The sequence below is a fragment of the Thamnophis elegans genome, chromosome Z (assembly GCF_009769535.1).
Source record: "Thamnophis elegans isolate rThaEle1 chromosome Z, rThaEle1.pri, whole genome shotgun sequence".
Classification (NCBI taxonomy): Eukaryota; Metazoa; Chordata; class Lepidosauria; order Squamata; family Colubridae; genus Thamnophis; species Thamnophis elegans.
In genome coordinates, this window is record NC_045558.1 from 86324065 (window position 1) to 86338570 (window position 14506).

At 44.9% G+C, this 14506-nt stretch overlaps 1 protein-coding gene across 1 annotated transcript in view; it reads left to right on the forward strand.

Moving 5' to 3' along the window:
• Window positions 1–14506, forward strand: part of BRCA1 (BRCA1 DNA repair associated) — a 94945-nt gene that overhangs the window by 67606 nt on the left and 12833 nt on the right. Inside the window, exons 11-12 of the mRNA XM_032237898.1 lie at window positions 2231–2319; window positions 13121–13259. Coding sequence (XP_032093789.1) covers window positions 2231–2319; window positions 13121–13259 — 228 coding nt within the window. The remainder of the gene's footprint in view (window positions 1–2230; window positions 2320–13120; window positions 13260–14506) is intronic.

The window sequence follows — 14506 nt, forward strand, 5'->3', positions numbered from 1 at the left end:
GCACGTGCAACCAGACTAGAAAGGGCTGGGGAGACTTGGCTCGGCGGCTCGGGCTCCTTTTCTCCCTTTTCCTGCTTGGGTTTCGGGACGCCTTCGTGAAAACCCCGCCCCTGGCTATGGGCGAAGCGACCAGGAAGAAGCAGGAGGCGAGAGGAAGCGCAGGCGGTGCTCGGCAGCCCGGATTCTGCTTCGCCGCCAGTTCAGCAGCTCCTCGCCTTCTCTGGCTTGGAAGTCCGGCAGGAAGGGAAGGCGGCGCGGCTGTGGCTCCGTTTTCAGGCCAGCTGCCGCCTTCCCTTCCCTTCCTCCCGGACTTCCAAGCCAGAGAAGGCGAGGAGCTGCTGAACTGGCGGCGAAGCAGAATCTGGGCTGCCGAAACCTTTCAGTGAATATGCTAATGAGGAAGGAAATTAAGATGTTCTCCCAGGCTCTGGATCTCTGCAGTCACTAACTGTAGATTTTTTTCTGCCAATCTCAAAAGCATGGAAGCAAAGCAGCCACATAACTAATCTTATATTTGCGTGGGGCGGGCGAGCGGGGGGAAAGGCAGCCGCGGTGGTCTCCTCACCTTAGTGGCCATGGTGGGCTTTTGGCGGCGTGTCTCCCCGCCTTGGGAGGGAGCGACCAGGAAGAAGCAGGAAGCGAATGCCAGCCAGCATCCCTGCCTTCTTCCTCCGAGAGCCGCTTCTTTGCCAGCCTCTCAGCTGATCGGTGGCAGGCAGCCCCCGTGACACACGGACCCTTTGCTGCCGCGCGGGGCGAGCGCTGCCGGGGAGAGATCCGGGGGAGAGGAGGGAAAAGGCGTCCCGAGCAGAAGTTTCCCTTCTCCTCCCCCTCCCGCTGACTTCTCCCCAGCAGCGCTCGTCTCCAGCCGTAGCAACCCTGGCGGCTCTCTCCCGCCGCCTCCCCTTCCCTTCCTGCCGGACTTCCAAGCCAGAGAAGGCGAGGAGCTGCCAAAGGGAAGGGAGGGTTAGGGCGCTTCTCCCAACAGCCCAGGGCCGGCTCCTCTTCCTTCCTCGGTGGTTGGGAGACCGCTGCGCCCCTTTCAGTCTCCCTGGGAGCTGCCAGGGTTGCTACGGCTGGAGACGAGCGCTGCTGGGGAGCCACAGCCGCGCCACCACCGCCTTCCCTTCCTGCCGGACTTCCAAGCCAGAGAAGGCGAGGAGCTGCTGAACTGGCGGCGAAGCAGAATCCGGACTGCCGAGCACTGCCTGCACTTCCTCTCGCCTCCTGCTTCTTCCTGGTCGCTTCGCCCATAGCCAGGGGCGGGTTATGTAAGAGGGCGGGGTATATGGAAAATATTTTACACGATCTTGGAAACCTGCGGGTTATTCGCGTGGGCAGGTTATTTGCGTGGGCGGGTTATATGGGTGAAAATACGGTATACAAATAAATACCATAGCCTAGCAAATGAATTGCAATCATTATTTATTTATTTAATAAATTTATATGCTTTCCAACTCTCAGCAATTCAGTTTTGATTTATCCTAGCAAACCATTTATTCAATAATTTTGCCAGACATAAAGTTAAGACCAGTTATCTCCATATTTATTCTCTTTCTCAGCAAAAGTATAAGCAGAACACACTATAATAACTTTTGAATTCTGAGTTATATGCTTAGTGTCTTACTGTGCTCCAGCATTCCAACCTTCCTATTAAATCATTCTATCAAAGTGCAACCCAGTAACAGCCCAATAGGATCATGACCTGCCCATAGATTTGAAAAATTTTAAAAAAACAACAGCAGTCCATTCCTGTTTACATACTAAGCTACAGATACATCAAGTGACTCAATGTGTGAATCAAACCATGTTAAATATGGGACAAAATGGCTATCTGGGTCTCTGCTTTATCAGTATTTGTAAATCAGACTTGAAATTTAATAAAATCAAACCCTAATAGGTTGAGATCACTCGTAACCAAAGGTAATAGCTTAGAGAAACATTTCTACTCTGGGGTTCTGCTCAATTTCCTTCTCATATTTTTTTTTATTTTTTTTTCATTACTTGCCTAACATGAAGTAACTTCAATACCCAAATAGCTGCCTGTCATATAGGATATTTTATTGCTTGTATATATATGATCTAAATTCAGATGCTGAAAAAAATGTATAGAGTTCTGTAATTTCTTAACCTCCTCATGTTATTCTTTAAAGAGCTTCCCACCCCCCAACTCTTCCCAAGAATTGTTTGTTCTCTTTTACTCTCTGTAAAACATTTTTTTTTCTGTAAGGTGAAGAAATGATGCCCTATGACAGTGAAGCAACCGCTCTGGAAGATTCATTTGGTCAATTCTCTCAGAGTGAAATTCTTACCACACAGGTATGAGATTGCATGTCTCCAAACATAAATGTGATGACTTAATTTATGTGAATGGCAACATAAGATTAGGTAGAAGCTAGATTGTAAGGAAGAATTTGCAATGAATGTGACTAATTTGAAGAGGATTGGCTAAAATAGTGAAAGATTTGAAAATTCATTTAGGTGCTAATACAAAGGGCTGAATGTGTTTAGTCTGTTAGAGTTCATAAAAAGAGTGCATAAATTGAAAACCCAATATTGCATTAATATTGCATGTACCATCAAATTCAGTATAGTTACTGCCCTGGGATAGAAGATGTTTTTCAGCCTATTCATCCTTGTTTTTATTATCCTGTACCATCTGCCAGATGGTAATAGTTAAAAAAAAAAGGGTGCCCAGGATATGAGGGATCTTTAAGAATGTTTTGAACTTTCTTAAGGCAACAGGAGCTATAAAGCTCTTCCAAGGAGGGGAGTGGGGAACCAATGACCCTCTGGGCAATGACATTAACCCTCTGGAGCGCTGTCCTATCTGTCACTGTGCAATTGGCTAACCATACACAGGTGCAGTAAGTTAAAATATTCTCTATAGAGGTAGAAGGTCACCAGCAGTTTTTCATTCTATTGTTGTTTCCTGAGAAGTCTCAGGTAATATAATCTCTGCTGGACCCTTTTGACCAGTGCTGCAATGTGAGTGCCCTAGATCAGGTCCTCTTTTATGATAACACCCCAAAACATAAAACTGGCCACTTGCTCCACTCGGGCTCCATTGATAAGCAAGGCTGGATGTCTGGTCTGTTCCTCCTGAAGTCCACTATAAGCTCCTTGATCTTATTGGTGTTAAGGACCAGTTATTGTCGCCACACCATGAAAGCAGTGTTGCCTGCAGGACCCTGCAATTGTCGTAAATATGAGTCAGTTGCCAAGCATCTGAATTTTGATCGTGTGACCATGGGGAGACTGTATGGTTGTTAGCATGAAAAATAGTCATTAGTCACTTTTTCCGGTTCTATTATAATTTCAAATGGTCACCAAATGAACTGTTGTAAGTCAAGGACTACCTGTATTATTATGTTTTGGCTTGTATAATGAAAACTATCTTCCATTTTTGGATTACAATTGTACTAAGATTTAAATAAATTAGATGTAGATTCTGGAAGTCTGTTTTGGAAATGAAAAAAATGATCAGATGAATAAAATGGCCTCCTTTCTATATTAAAGATTAACTATCCAGGACTCAATATGATGATGTGGAGAAGGATGCTAAAAAACTAAAACTTAAAATGGACAAGGAGAAAGAGTAGTTAAGGCAACAGGCTAGAAATCCCAAGACCATGAGTTCTAATTCTGACATAGACATAAAGAAGGTGAACTTAGACTAATCACTCTCTCTTAAGCCTAAGAAGAAGGCAATGGCAAAGTACTTCCAAAATCTCACTAAGAAAACATCAGACATTAGTCCAAGCAAATTCCAGGAATCAAATTGGTCTCAAAGAGACCCCAAAAGAAAGAAAAAGAAAATAGACAACAGAAGATCGACCTCATAAATAAAAATGGACTAAATGAAAGCTAATTTTGCATAAACTCAAAACAGTTAATGTTGATACTGTTTGCCTGCAAGAAACACATATACAACAAAACCATGCCAATTTACTTGGGGGGAGGGGAAACTAGGGTAGGCATATTCAGTAATTGGAAAGATAAAAATTGAATAGTATTTTATTTTAAATATTAGGAACACTAGAAGAATTAGAAGATAAAGAATGAAGAATTTTAATCCTGAAATTAAGAAAAAAAGATCTCAATGCTGGCATGTTGTTATGTGCCAAGCTCAAATAAGGAAGAATTCTAGAAAATATTATTTCAGTTATTGATAGGCATTATAGGGGAGGAAATAATCATTGTTGGAAATTTGAATAGAATGCTAGGTTGAAGTTCATTATGGGGAAAAAGAGACAGCACCTTTTGAAAAGTTTTTCAATATGTTGTATATACTGGTTTTGATCAATGCTTGAAGATTTTAAAACTATCCAAAAGCAAAAACTTACAGGGTGTTTTTTTCTAATAAGATGTCAAATGTATTTGAAAATTTATATATGCTAGTTTTTAAAGCTCTCACAACATCTATTAAAGAAGTATGGATTTGTTCAATGGTGTACACAGATCTCACACTGATTCTAATATATTCAGAGAGAGAAAATGCTTTTCAGATGATGTATGAATGATACTCTACTCTGTTACTTCAAGAATGTATATTGCTGAAATACAAAGGAAAAATTAAAGAGCTTTTTGTAAATATATACAATTCTGGGGATGTATTTGGGAGATAGCTTATTTGCAAAGCTTGTATCTCATAAGGCTAACTATATTTTAATAAAGCTTGCAGCAAATAAAAAAAGATAATGAAAATCATAATTAAATGAGAAAATAAAGGAAATAGATGAGATTCATAAAACCAATCCAGGTTGACAACACACAAATAAATTAATATCAACTAGCTATATTGAAGATGTGAGAGCTCCCAAAAATGATAAAATATGTCAAAATTCCCTTTAAATTTTCAAGAACATTTAAAAAATGCAAAGAAACTTTTCATTTATCAAATTAGAAAAGAGAAAGGAGGATGATAAAAGCTATAGAGAAGAAGAATAAATTATATACAAGATCATAGTAGAACATGAAAAATAATAGGAATTATATTCCAGTCACAAAATTGAAAATAAATTTGGAAAAAAAATATTGGGCTCAAAGAATTTACAGAACATAAAGATATATTTCAAAACAATTACAGCTATTAATGGAAATAAATAAAATTGTGAAGAAGATAGTTAAAACTTTCATTAGAAAATATTCTATGGATGGCATAAATTGTCAATTATTGCGGAGGAGGGAAAAAAAACTCATAGAACAATAGATATTGAAAATGCCACTGCAAAGAAAAAAACGCTTCATTATAAGCAATGTTTTCGTAAAAAGTACTGCAAAGAAATAAACATTCAGAAATTCTGGAAATAAAATTTGAATTAAGACCACAAATACTTTTATTATATGTAATCCCAGAAAACATAAATGCACAGGATCACGATTTATTAAGATACATGCTGATAGAGACAAGACTCAATTTGCTACAATATTGGAAAAGAAAAAGTTTTATGGCAATATAAATTGAGAAACTAAAATTGGAGAATAGGCAGCTGTGAAAACATTGACACTATAATAACATTTACAGAAGACATTTCACCAAATTCAAGTAGAAATGATTCCCTTATACCCAACATATTACACAGAAAGTCAATTTACATGTTTTCTGTAGAAAAAATGAAATTAAAAAGTTGAAAGTTTTACAGAGAAATTGTCAGTTGGTCTTACCTGAACTGCATGTTTCGAAGTTGGCATGGGCGTAGTCACATGGGTATTAACACAACCCTTTTGCCCTGGAGACTGAGATAAATCTTGAGGCCACACCTCCATTCCTCCACTGACCTCCCAGATTAACTGATGGTTTGTAGCAGAGCACCTGGAAGGAAGGGACAGAGACAGAACATGCACACATCCTTCCTGCCTGGCCCTGACTGACCGCTGAACTAATTAAGGCCCCTGGCGCAGTGCGCCCTAAAATGGGGGGAAGTGACCAACTGACAGTTTCCGAAGTGAGGCGTGGGAGGAGTCACACATGGGACATGCCAAAGCTAGATGTCCTTGGGAGGGATCAATGGGCCTGAGCCCCTCAAGAGTCTAGGACTCCCTGAAGGACCCTCCTCCCAAAGGCCTCTTCCACGGAGGCGTAAGCATCTAGCTGGTAATGCCTGATGAAAGGCGAGGGAGAGGACCAGGCGGCAGCCCTGCAGATCTCTTCTATGGGAGCCTGGGTGGCCCAGGCCGCTGTGGTGGCCGCACTTCTTTTTTTTTTTTTTTTTTAAAGATTTTATTGGTAAAAAGAAAATACAACATCCATAACTTGTAACAAACAATACAACTACATTTCGAGATATTCCCATACTATCAAATCATTATAAACATCAAAGGTTAGGTATCTTTCCCTCCCTCTTTTCTTCCCTCCCCCCCTTACTTCCTTCTCCCCTGCCTTCCCTCCTTTCTTTTCTCCTTTCCTCCTTTCCTTCCCCCTCCTTTCTCTCCCTCGGTCCCTCCCTCCTTCTCACATACCTTTCCTCCTTCCCTGCCTCTTTCCCTCCTCCTTCCTTTTCTCTTAATCTCCCTCCTTTCCTCCCTCCTTCCTTCCTTCCTTTCAACTCTCCTTCTCTCTTTCTTTCCCTCCCTCTTTCCCTCTTTACTACCCTCTTCTCTTCCCTCCCTCCTTCCTCCCCCAGTGGCCGCACTTCTGGTGGAGTGCACTGTGATGCCCTCTGGGACCTGAAGTCCCTGTGCTTCGTAGGCCTTTGAAATGGTCGCTCTGATCCACCTGCTAATGGTGGCCGGGGAAACCTTGGCTCCCCGGGTAGATGCCTGAAAGGAAATGAAGAGGACCTCTGAACACCTAAGGGGCGCTGTGCGCTTCAGATAGATGCGCAGGGCTCTTCTAACGTCCAACTGGTGCCATGATCTTTCCCTATCCCTGGAGAGCTGCGGATAGAACTCTGGCAGAACTATCTCTAATGCCCTGTGGAAGGGAGAATTGACCTTGGGCATGAACGTGGGGTCCAGTCTGAGGATGACCCGGTTCTCCAGAAAGGTGCAGAGGTCCGCTCTACTGGAAAGAACGTTAAGCTCAGATACTCTCCTGGCTGAGGTGATGGCTACCAGAAAGACGACCTTAAGGGTCAGAAATTGTAGGGAAACCTCCCTCAAGAGTTTGAAAGGTGCCTCCGTCAATGCCTGGAGGACCGTGGGTAGGTCCCAAGTAGGGAATCAATGGACCACTGGGGGTTTCAGATTTGTCGCTCCCTTAAGGAAGTGCCTTAGGATGGGATGTTGAGACAAAGGTGGTGCACCCCCCCCCCCCAGGACCGTGGAGAGGACAGATACTTGTCTCCTAAGGGTGCTGGGGGCCAGACCTTTCTCCAGACCTTCCTGTAGTCCAGAACCTGGGATACGGAGGCCGAAGCTGGAACAATGTCCCTTGCTTGGCACCTGTCCGCGAAAACAACCCAGGAGGTGTTGTAGATGTGAATGGTGGACTGCCTCCTGGACACCTCAATGGTCTTAATGACCTTCGCGGAGAAATGTGCCCCTCTTAACTACTCCTCCTGAATTGCCAGGCAGTCAGATGGAGCCACTCCAGATCCGGATGCTCCAGAGACCCCTGGTGTAGGGACACCTCCTCCGGGGGAATCCTCCAGTGAGGAGCTGAGGATAGCTCCACCAAGTCTGCTAGCCAGGAGCACCGTGGCCAGAAGGGAGCCACTAGGATCATCTCTGCTCCCTCAGACACTAACTTCCTCAGAGCCCCGGGGATGAGGGGAAGGGGAGGAAAAGCATAGAGAAGACATGGTGGCCATCTGCAGCGAAGGGCATCCGTGTCCATGGCTCCCCTGGACGGGAACCTCGATACAAAGATCGGCAGCTGGGCGTTTGCTGGGGTTGCGAAGAGATCCACTGTTGGGCGCCCGAACCTCTCGCAGATCTGCAGGAAGATGCTGGGATGGAGCTGTCACTCTCCATTGTTGACCGTCTCCCTGCTGAGCCAATCCACTTGCTGGTTCTCTGTCCTGGAAATGTGTTCTGCTCTGAAAAGACTGGAGATGTCTCTCTGCCCAGTTCCCCAACAGGAGGCCCTCGTCGCGAAGGGCCTTGGAATGGGTGCCCCCCTTGCCTGTTCACGTGGGCCTTGGCTGCCACATTGTCCGTCAAGACTAGGACATAGTGACCGGTCACAGTGGTCCTGAAGTGACATATGGCCAGATGGATGGCCCTGAGCTCCAACCAGTTTATGTTGTTGCACAGATCTGTTGGAGTCTAGCGGCCCTGGGCTATCTGGGCCTCCAGGTGTGTTCCCCAGCCGAACAGGCTCTCATTCGTTGTGAGTACCTTCCTCGCTGGTTCCTTGAAGAGGAATCCCTTGTCTACTGCTGGGGTCAGCCACCAACGGAGCGAGAGCAGCACCTGGGGTGACACTCAAACTTTGAAGCTGGCGTCTCTCATCTTGGCTTTTTGGTATGGAAGCAGGAACCCCTGAAGTTCCCTGGCGTCTAGGCGAGCCCAAGGCACAATCCCTATACAAGAAATGAATTTCCCAAGGAGCCTGGAAAGAAGAACTACAGGGACAGAGCGTAATTTGCATATCTCATGAACCAGCTGCACAATGCTGTCCCTTCGATCCTGGGAAAGGAGATCCTCCCCAGACACCGAATCTATAATGGACCCTAGGTATAGGAGACTGGTAGGTGGGACCAGGTGGCTCTTCTCTAGATTGATAGAGAACCTCAGGGACCTGAGAGTGTCGATGGTGAGCTCCAGGTCCTGCCTGGCAGTGTCTGGGGGCCTGGCTAGGACGAGGATGTCATCCAGGTAGCAATGGACTGGGAAGGAACGCAGGTGACCCGTGGCAGCGGCCAGCACCTTGGTAAAGGTCCTGGGGGCTGAAGCCAGCCCAAAGGGAAGGGCCCTATATTGAAAGGGACTGCCCTCATGGGAAAATCTGAGGAACCTACGATGTTCTGGAGCGATTCTGATGTGTAGGTAGGCCTCCGTGAGGTCGATGGAGGCCAAGAAATCGCCCTATCTGATGCTTTCTAAGATGGATTTCAGGGAGGTCATTTTGAACCTACAGTAGACCACCCTGAAATTGAGCAGCTTAAGTTCCAAGATGGCTCTCCACCCCCCCCTGAACTCTTGGGAACAGGTTTGAATAGAACCTGGAACCCCTCTTCCCCTCTGGGACCTTCTCTATGGCCCTGATGTCTAACAGGTGTCTGATGGCCTTGGCCTTAAGGGCTCGTTTGGCTGGATTTGTGAAGGAGGCGAAGGTGCGGAATCTATTCAGGGACTGTGATTGGAACTCTAGCCGGAGCCCGAGCTTAACTGTCTGGAGGACTCATTTGTCCGAGGTGACGTGCTCCCAGGCATCTGCAAATAGGGAGAGGCGACTGCCGATGGGGTGATCCACGATTGGATCACTTGAACCTGCGGAACGGATGGCCACCCCCTCCTCGAAAGGGCCGCTTGGTCTGCTGCTGGCCTCTAAATCTGTCCCTTGGGAACTGCCTATCCCCCTGTCTATGAGATCTAGGAACCGGATACCTCTGACTCTGGTAGTCCGTGTCAGGCAGGCGGTAAGATGTTCTCCTGGGGTAAGGAGCCTGTCGGTGATCCGACCGTCTGGTCGTAGCCAGGAAGACCTTTTGCTTATTCTTGTCCTCCACCAAGATAGGATCCAGCAAGGCACCGAAAAGCTTGTACCCGGTGTAGTCAGCTCCTGCCAGGTGCCACTTAGCCTAAGATTCCGCCTGCCAGTGGCGTAGCCACAGCAGGTACCTGGACGCTACAGAGGACGACAAAGCTCGAGAAGCATACTTAACTGCATCCAGCATGGCGTCTGCCGAAAACTGCGTGGCTGCCAGCACCTTGGAGATGTCCTGCAGGAGACGCACCTCCGTGGCCGGAGTCCTGTCTCTCAGCTGTTCCAGCCACAGCACTGTTGACCTTTTGAAAAAGGATGCAGAAGTGGCCGCCCTAATGGCCCAGGTTATTGCCTGAAATGACTTACACAAAATCATTTCTGCCTTCTTGTCTTCTGCCTTAAGACAGTTGGCGATGTCGCCAGTCATCACGGTTGAAGCAGAAGCCAGGGTGGCGACCGGAGTTTCCACTAAAGGAACCTGCAGTACTTGGGCAAAGGTAGAATTGAGATTATAGAATCTACGCTCATTGCCCCTCCTCCCCGGGTTGGGAAAAAACCCTGGCTTAACCCACTGGGATTTAAGCACTTCTAGAAACATCTCTGGAGTGGGTATCTCCTCCTTCTCCACCTGGGGCCTATGGAGGGGTCCCTTCTTGTTCCCCCCACTAGGGCCGGGGGTGGCGGTGGTAGGACTGGGTTGTGGAGGGGAGTCCAGGTCTGCTGTGGCCCTGGCCTTACGAAGTAAGGAGCTGAACAAGGAGGGGGGAAACAGCCCGGTGATGTTTGGGGCCTCAGGGCCTTGAGCCTCCTCATCCTCAGAGAACCCCATCTCTTTCAACTCCCCCTCCTCCAAATCCGAAGCCTGACTGGCAGTGGAGGGGGAAGGTGACCTGGGCTCCCTGGTAGCAGAGGACCTACGGCGATCCTGGTGACTCCTGGACTGGTCCCTGGAAGATCTACTCCTGGAACCCTGGGACTGGTGTTTCATCCCAGAAGCAATCCCTTGGGCTATGGCCCTGGCTAGCACCTCCTGGAAGCTCTCAGGAAGCTCTGGAAGAGAGGGGTGCAGCTCTGGGGGTTGCAGGAGATCCCTAGGTTCAGGGGATTGCGGTGCCAGCCAGTGTCTGTTAGGGCTCGGTGCCCTGCGCCCAAAGGGGTCTCCCCTAGCCTCAGATAGGTGGGCAGGTGAAATGGGGGGCGATAGAGAGTTGATCCCTGTGCCTGAGCCCCCTGGGGAACCAGGGGATGCCATCCGGGCCTCTACCCAGAACAGGAGGCCTGCGGGGGGAGCGAGATCTGGAAGGAGAGGGGCTAATGGTGGCCATGAACCTCCTAGTGGAGGCCCTGGTAACTCGAACCTCCTTCCCAGAGGTTCCCTTCCTATGGGCCCTGGGGTTGCCCTTCTTGCCGTGGGATCTCCCTCTGGAGACTGAGGGAACCCCCCTGGTGGTTCCCTCGCCCGGATCTGAATCCCCTGGGGATCGGGCCTGGCACCCCTGCTCCTCGCCACCTCCGCCATTACAGTTATGCTGCTCAGCAACCTCCTCTCTGCTAGCCGGTCTTGTTCTTGTGCGCGCTGGCTCCGAGCTCACGCTTCTTCTCTGCCGCCGATCCGCAGCTTGAATTGCCGGCAGGCACTGATCCACAGCCCTCCCTGGATTGCCGGCAAAGTTGGGGCCTTCCGAAGCCTCTTCCGGCTTTGGCGGTGCTTTTAGAGCGCTCTCAGCGTCCATAGGAGAACGCCAGTCACATGCTCACCCACGTGCTCAAAATGGCGACGGGCAAGATGGCGGCCGCCGATCTGCGACCCGATCGCCTCCTGCAGCTGGGGAGCGTTGGGGCAATCCCTGCCGGATCCCCGGTCTTCCGATGGTCTTCGCCGGTCTCCTGGAAGCCGGGCAGCCGATCCACGCATTCCGCGCAATGTGGAGGCTTCCTCCCCTTTTTGCGACCGTCCGACCACCTGGGGCGTGTGTGCTAGCAAGCGGCAAGGCTTTAACGCTAGCAGTGCTCAGCACAGCAGTGGAAGGATGCAGCAATTCAATTTAAAAGTAAAAAATGGTAGAATCCTATAAAAAACTCCTAAGTCTTCGAAGTGAGGGAGAGTCAGGTAAAACACTCCTGGGCCAGAGACTGATGTTAATCTGGGAGGTCAGTGGAGGAATGGAGGTGTGGCCTCAAGATTTACCTCAGTCTCCAGGGCAAAAGGGCTGTGTTAATACCCATGTGTGACTCCTCCCACGCCTCACTTCGGAAACGAGCAAGAATCACATTTGTCCAAACCATTATAAAGCAATGCTTAAGTAGCATTTCAAGGGGGGAAATGAGGAACTACTAGAATGCTTTATCCAATCATGTTTTTTTAATTCCTTTTTTATTTGTTTTGCCTTTTGAAGTGTATTGTAATAATTATATTTTTACCACCTTTGCTCCAGTGTAAAGTATTTATGTGTTCATTTCCCCTTTCTTTGTTTTTGTTGTTGTTGTTTGGTTTACTTAATGATGATGAGTGTAGATTTAAGAAATGTGGCTTGCCAATTTTTGACAAGGTATTTTTTTCTATGAATCAAGATATTAATCAAAATGATTTTCCTTTGGCACCTATTCCATAACATCAAAACATTCCAAATGGACAATTTTTATGTGTGATTTGATAAATTGCTTTTATATATTTGTAGTTTATTTAGATGTTTTATTGAAATTTAATGTTAATTGTTAGTGTTTTATTTCTTTCTACCTTTTTTTTGGTTTGGTAATAGAACTTAATTAGATTACCTGTTGGATGGACGTGTATATTACCATTTTAAAAATTGGTTTTATTTATTTTTTAATCACAATGATCTAATTACAATCTAATTACAATGTATTTTTTTAAAATTACAATGAAATTTACAGTGAAAACTATTGTCTTTGACCAAAGGAGAAGGGATCTTATTTTAAGTAATTCCCCTGCAATATTGTGTGATTGTTTTGCAATTTAAGGCAGATTGAAAGAGCTCCTGATCTTTGAGTTTTAGATCAGGATTAGAATCCAGAAAAAAAATGTATCAAATTTAGATATCACCCATCTCACTCTCACAAGTGATTCCAAATGGCTACAAATAAAAACATAAAAAGTTAAGCAACTATTTTCCCTTCTTGATATTGATTTTGTTAGTGCAGTATTGTTCGCCAGAATTATGAGCAGAGTTGGAGGTTTATCATGTTCTCCCCTTCCCCCTGTTTTGTAAGATGGGAAGATAAATAATTGTCCTCCTTTTTGAGCTCACAGTGTTACCCTTTTATTTATTTATGCCATTTATATCCTGCCATTAACTCAAAACTGAAGTTATTAGATGAATAATGAGATACACTAACACTTCTGTGTTGGAAGCACCAAAGTGCTTCTGTGGTGAAAATATTTGCTTGTTATATCACCGTGTAGTTCTCTGTGTGTCTTCTCACTGTTTTATTCTCTATTCATTGATGAAAAGTTATCTGAGGCAAGCCTGTGTTTTGTTTTGTTCTGTTCTGTTCTGTTTGTAGCAAAGGGATGCTATGCAAAATAACTTAAAGCAACTGCAGCAGAAGATGGCTTTCATTGAAGCTGTCCTCAAAGAGGGAAGCCAGAGTATGGGCTCTGAAGGATGGTCATTGGAAAGAGAGCAGACAGAAACAAGAAAGGGTGAGTTGGCAGTGTTCTGAAACTGCCTTTCTTTCAAAAACAATATTCCTAAGAATTTAGAAATTTCGTCCTACTTATAAAATATTAACAAAATAATTCATTTTAAATGAAATATCCTGTTACAAATTTATGTATAAATTATTAATTTATGTATAAATTAGTATACATTATTGAATGAATGCATTTTATACATAAATGCTCTGCTTTTTCATCCTCAGAGAAATATTAAATCCTCGATTATTTGCTGGGTTTAATATACATCGTATAGGTCTCAAGCATCCATTAGGAATTGACTCAAAGCTGAGAGGAATAATCCATTGTAGTGTTCTCTATTTTCTTCTGGCAATTTTATCTGCACTCTTTCATTCTAAACATATGCCTTCTGTGCAGTATACTACCTTGGTATAGATTGTCACTGATGAATTATAGAGTTAATTTTGTTTGGTTATTAGTGGAGTTTATGAATATTAATTCAGAGTTCTGTTGCCATGGCAATGGTTTTAAAATTGATTTCTATTGCATTGTTGTGATGATGTATTAGCTAGTTGAGGGAAATAAACTTGTTTGGTCCAAGAAATGAACTTGTTCCAGGATTTTTCTTTGCAATTCTTTTGAACTGTGCTTCTACACAAAGAAGATCAGTTTAATTATCATATCATCAGAAAAACCAATTATGTTCCATGGAACAACAAAATATACAATAGTGAGATTCCAAAGGCTTATAATTTTTGACATTTTATTGAAGTAGAAGAACTGTAGTTAATAGACATAATTAAGATCCTATAGAAGGATAGTTCAGGTAAACAGAGCACAAATCTCTGTCAGTTTCACGTCTCTCTGGGATGCTGCCATGAAAACCAGATTGAAATGTCAATGGGAACAAAATAGGTGCTTCCAAGTTTTCTGGAAAAGCACCATTCTAAATAGACAAGATAATAGATCTGAAATATTAAATTAGTGAAATCAAATCAATTAGTTTCTTTTGTACCCCAAAACAAACTGAATACAACATAGTTAACGCAGCTTTTGTTTGGTCTTTCGGATTAAAACAAAATACTTTGGATCATCTTATAAACTTATAAGTTTCAACAGATTATAGTTATTGGCAGCATGATTACAAATTACAGTTTGTTCTCTTGGCTAGTTTAAAGCATTTTGCTTCTTTTTAATTGCATTTTGGAGAGAGGAAATATATTAAGGCTGTTTGAAAGTAGAATAAACAAGGACAAAGATTATTGCCTCAGGTC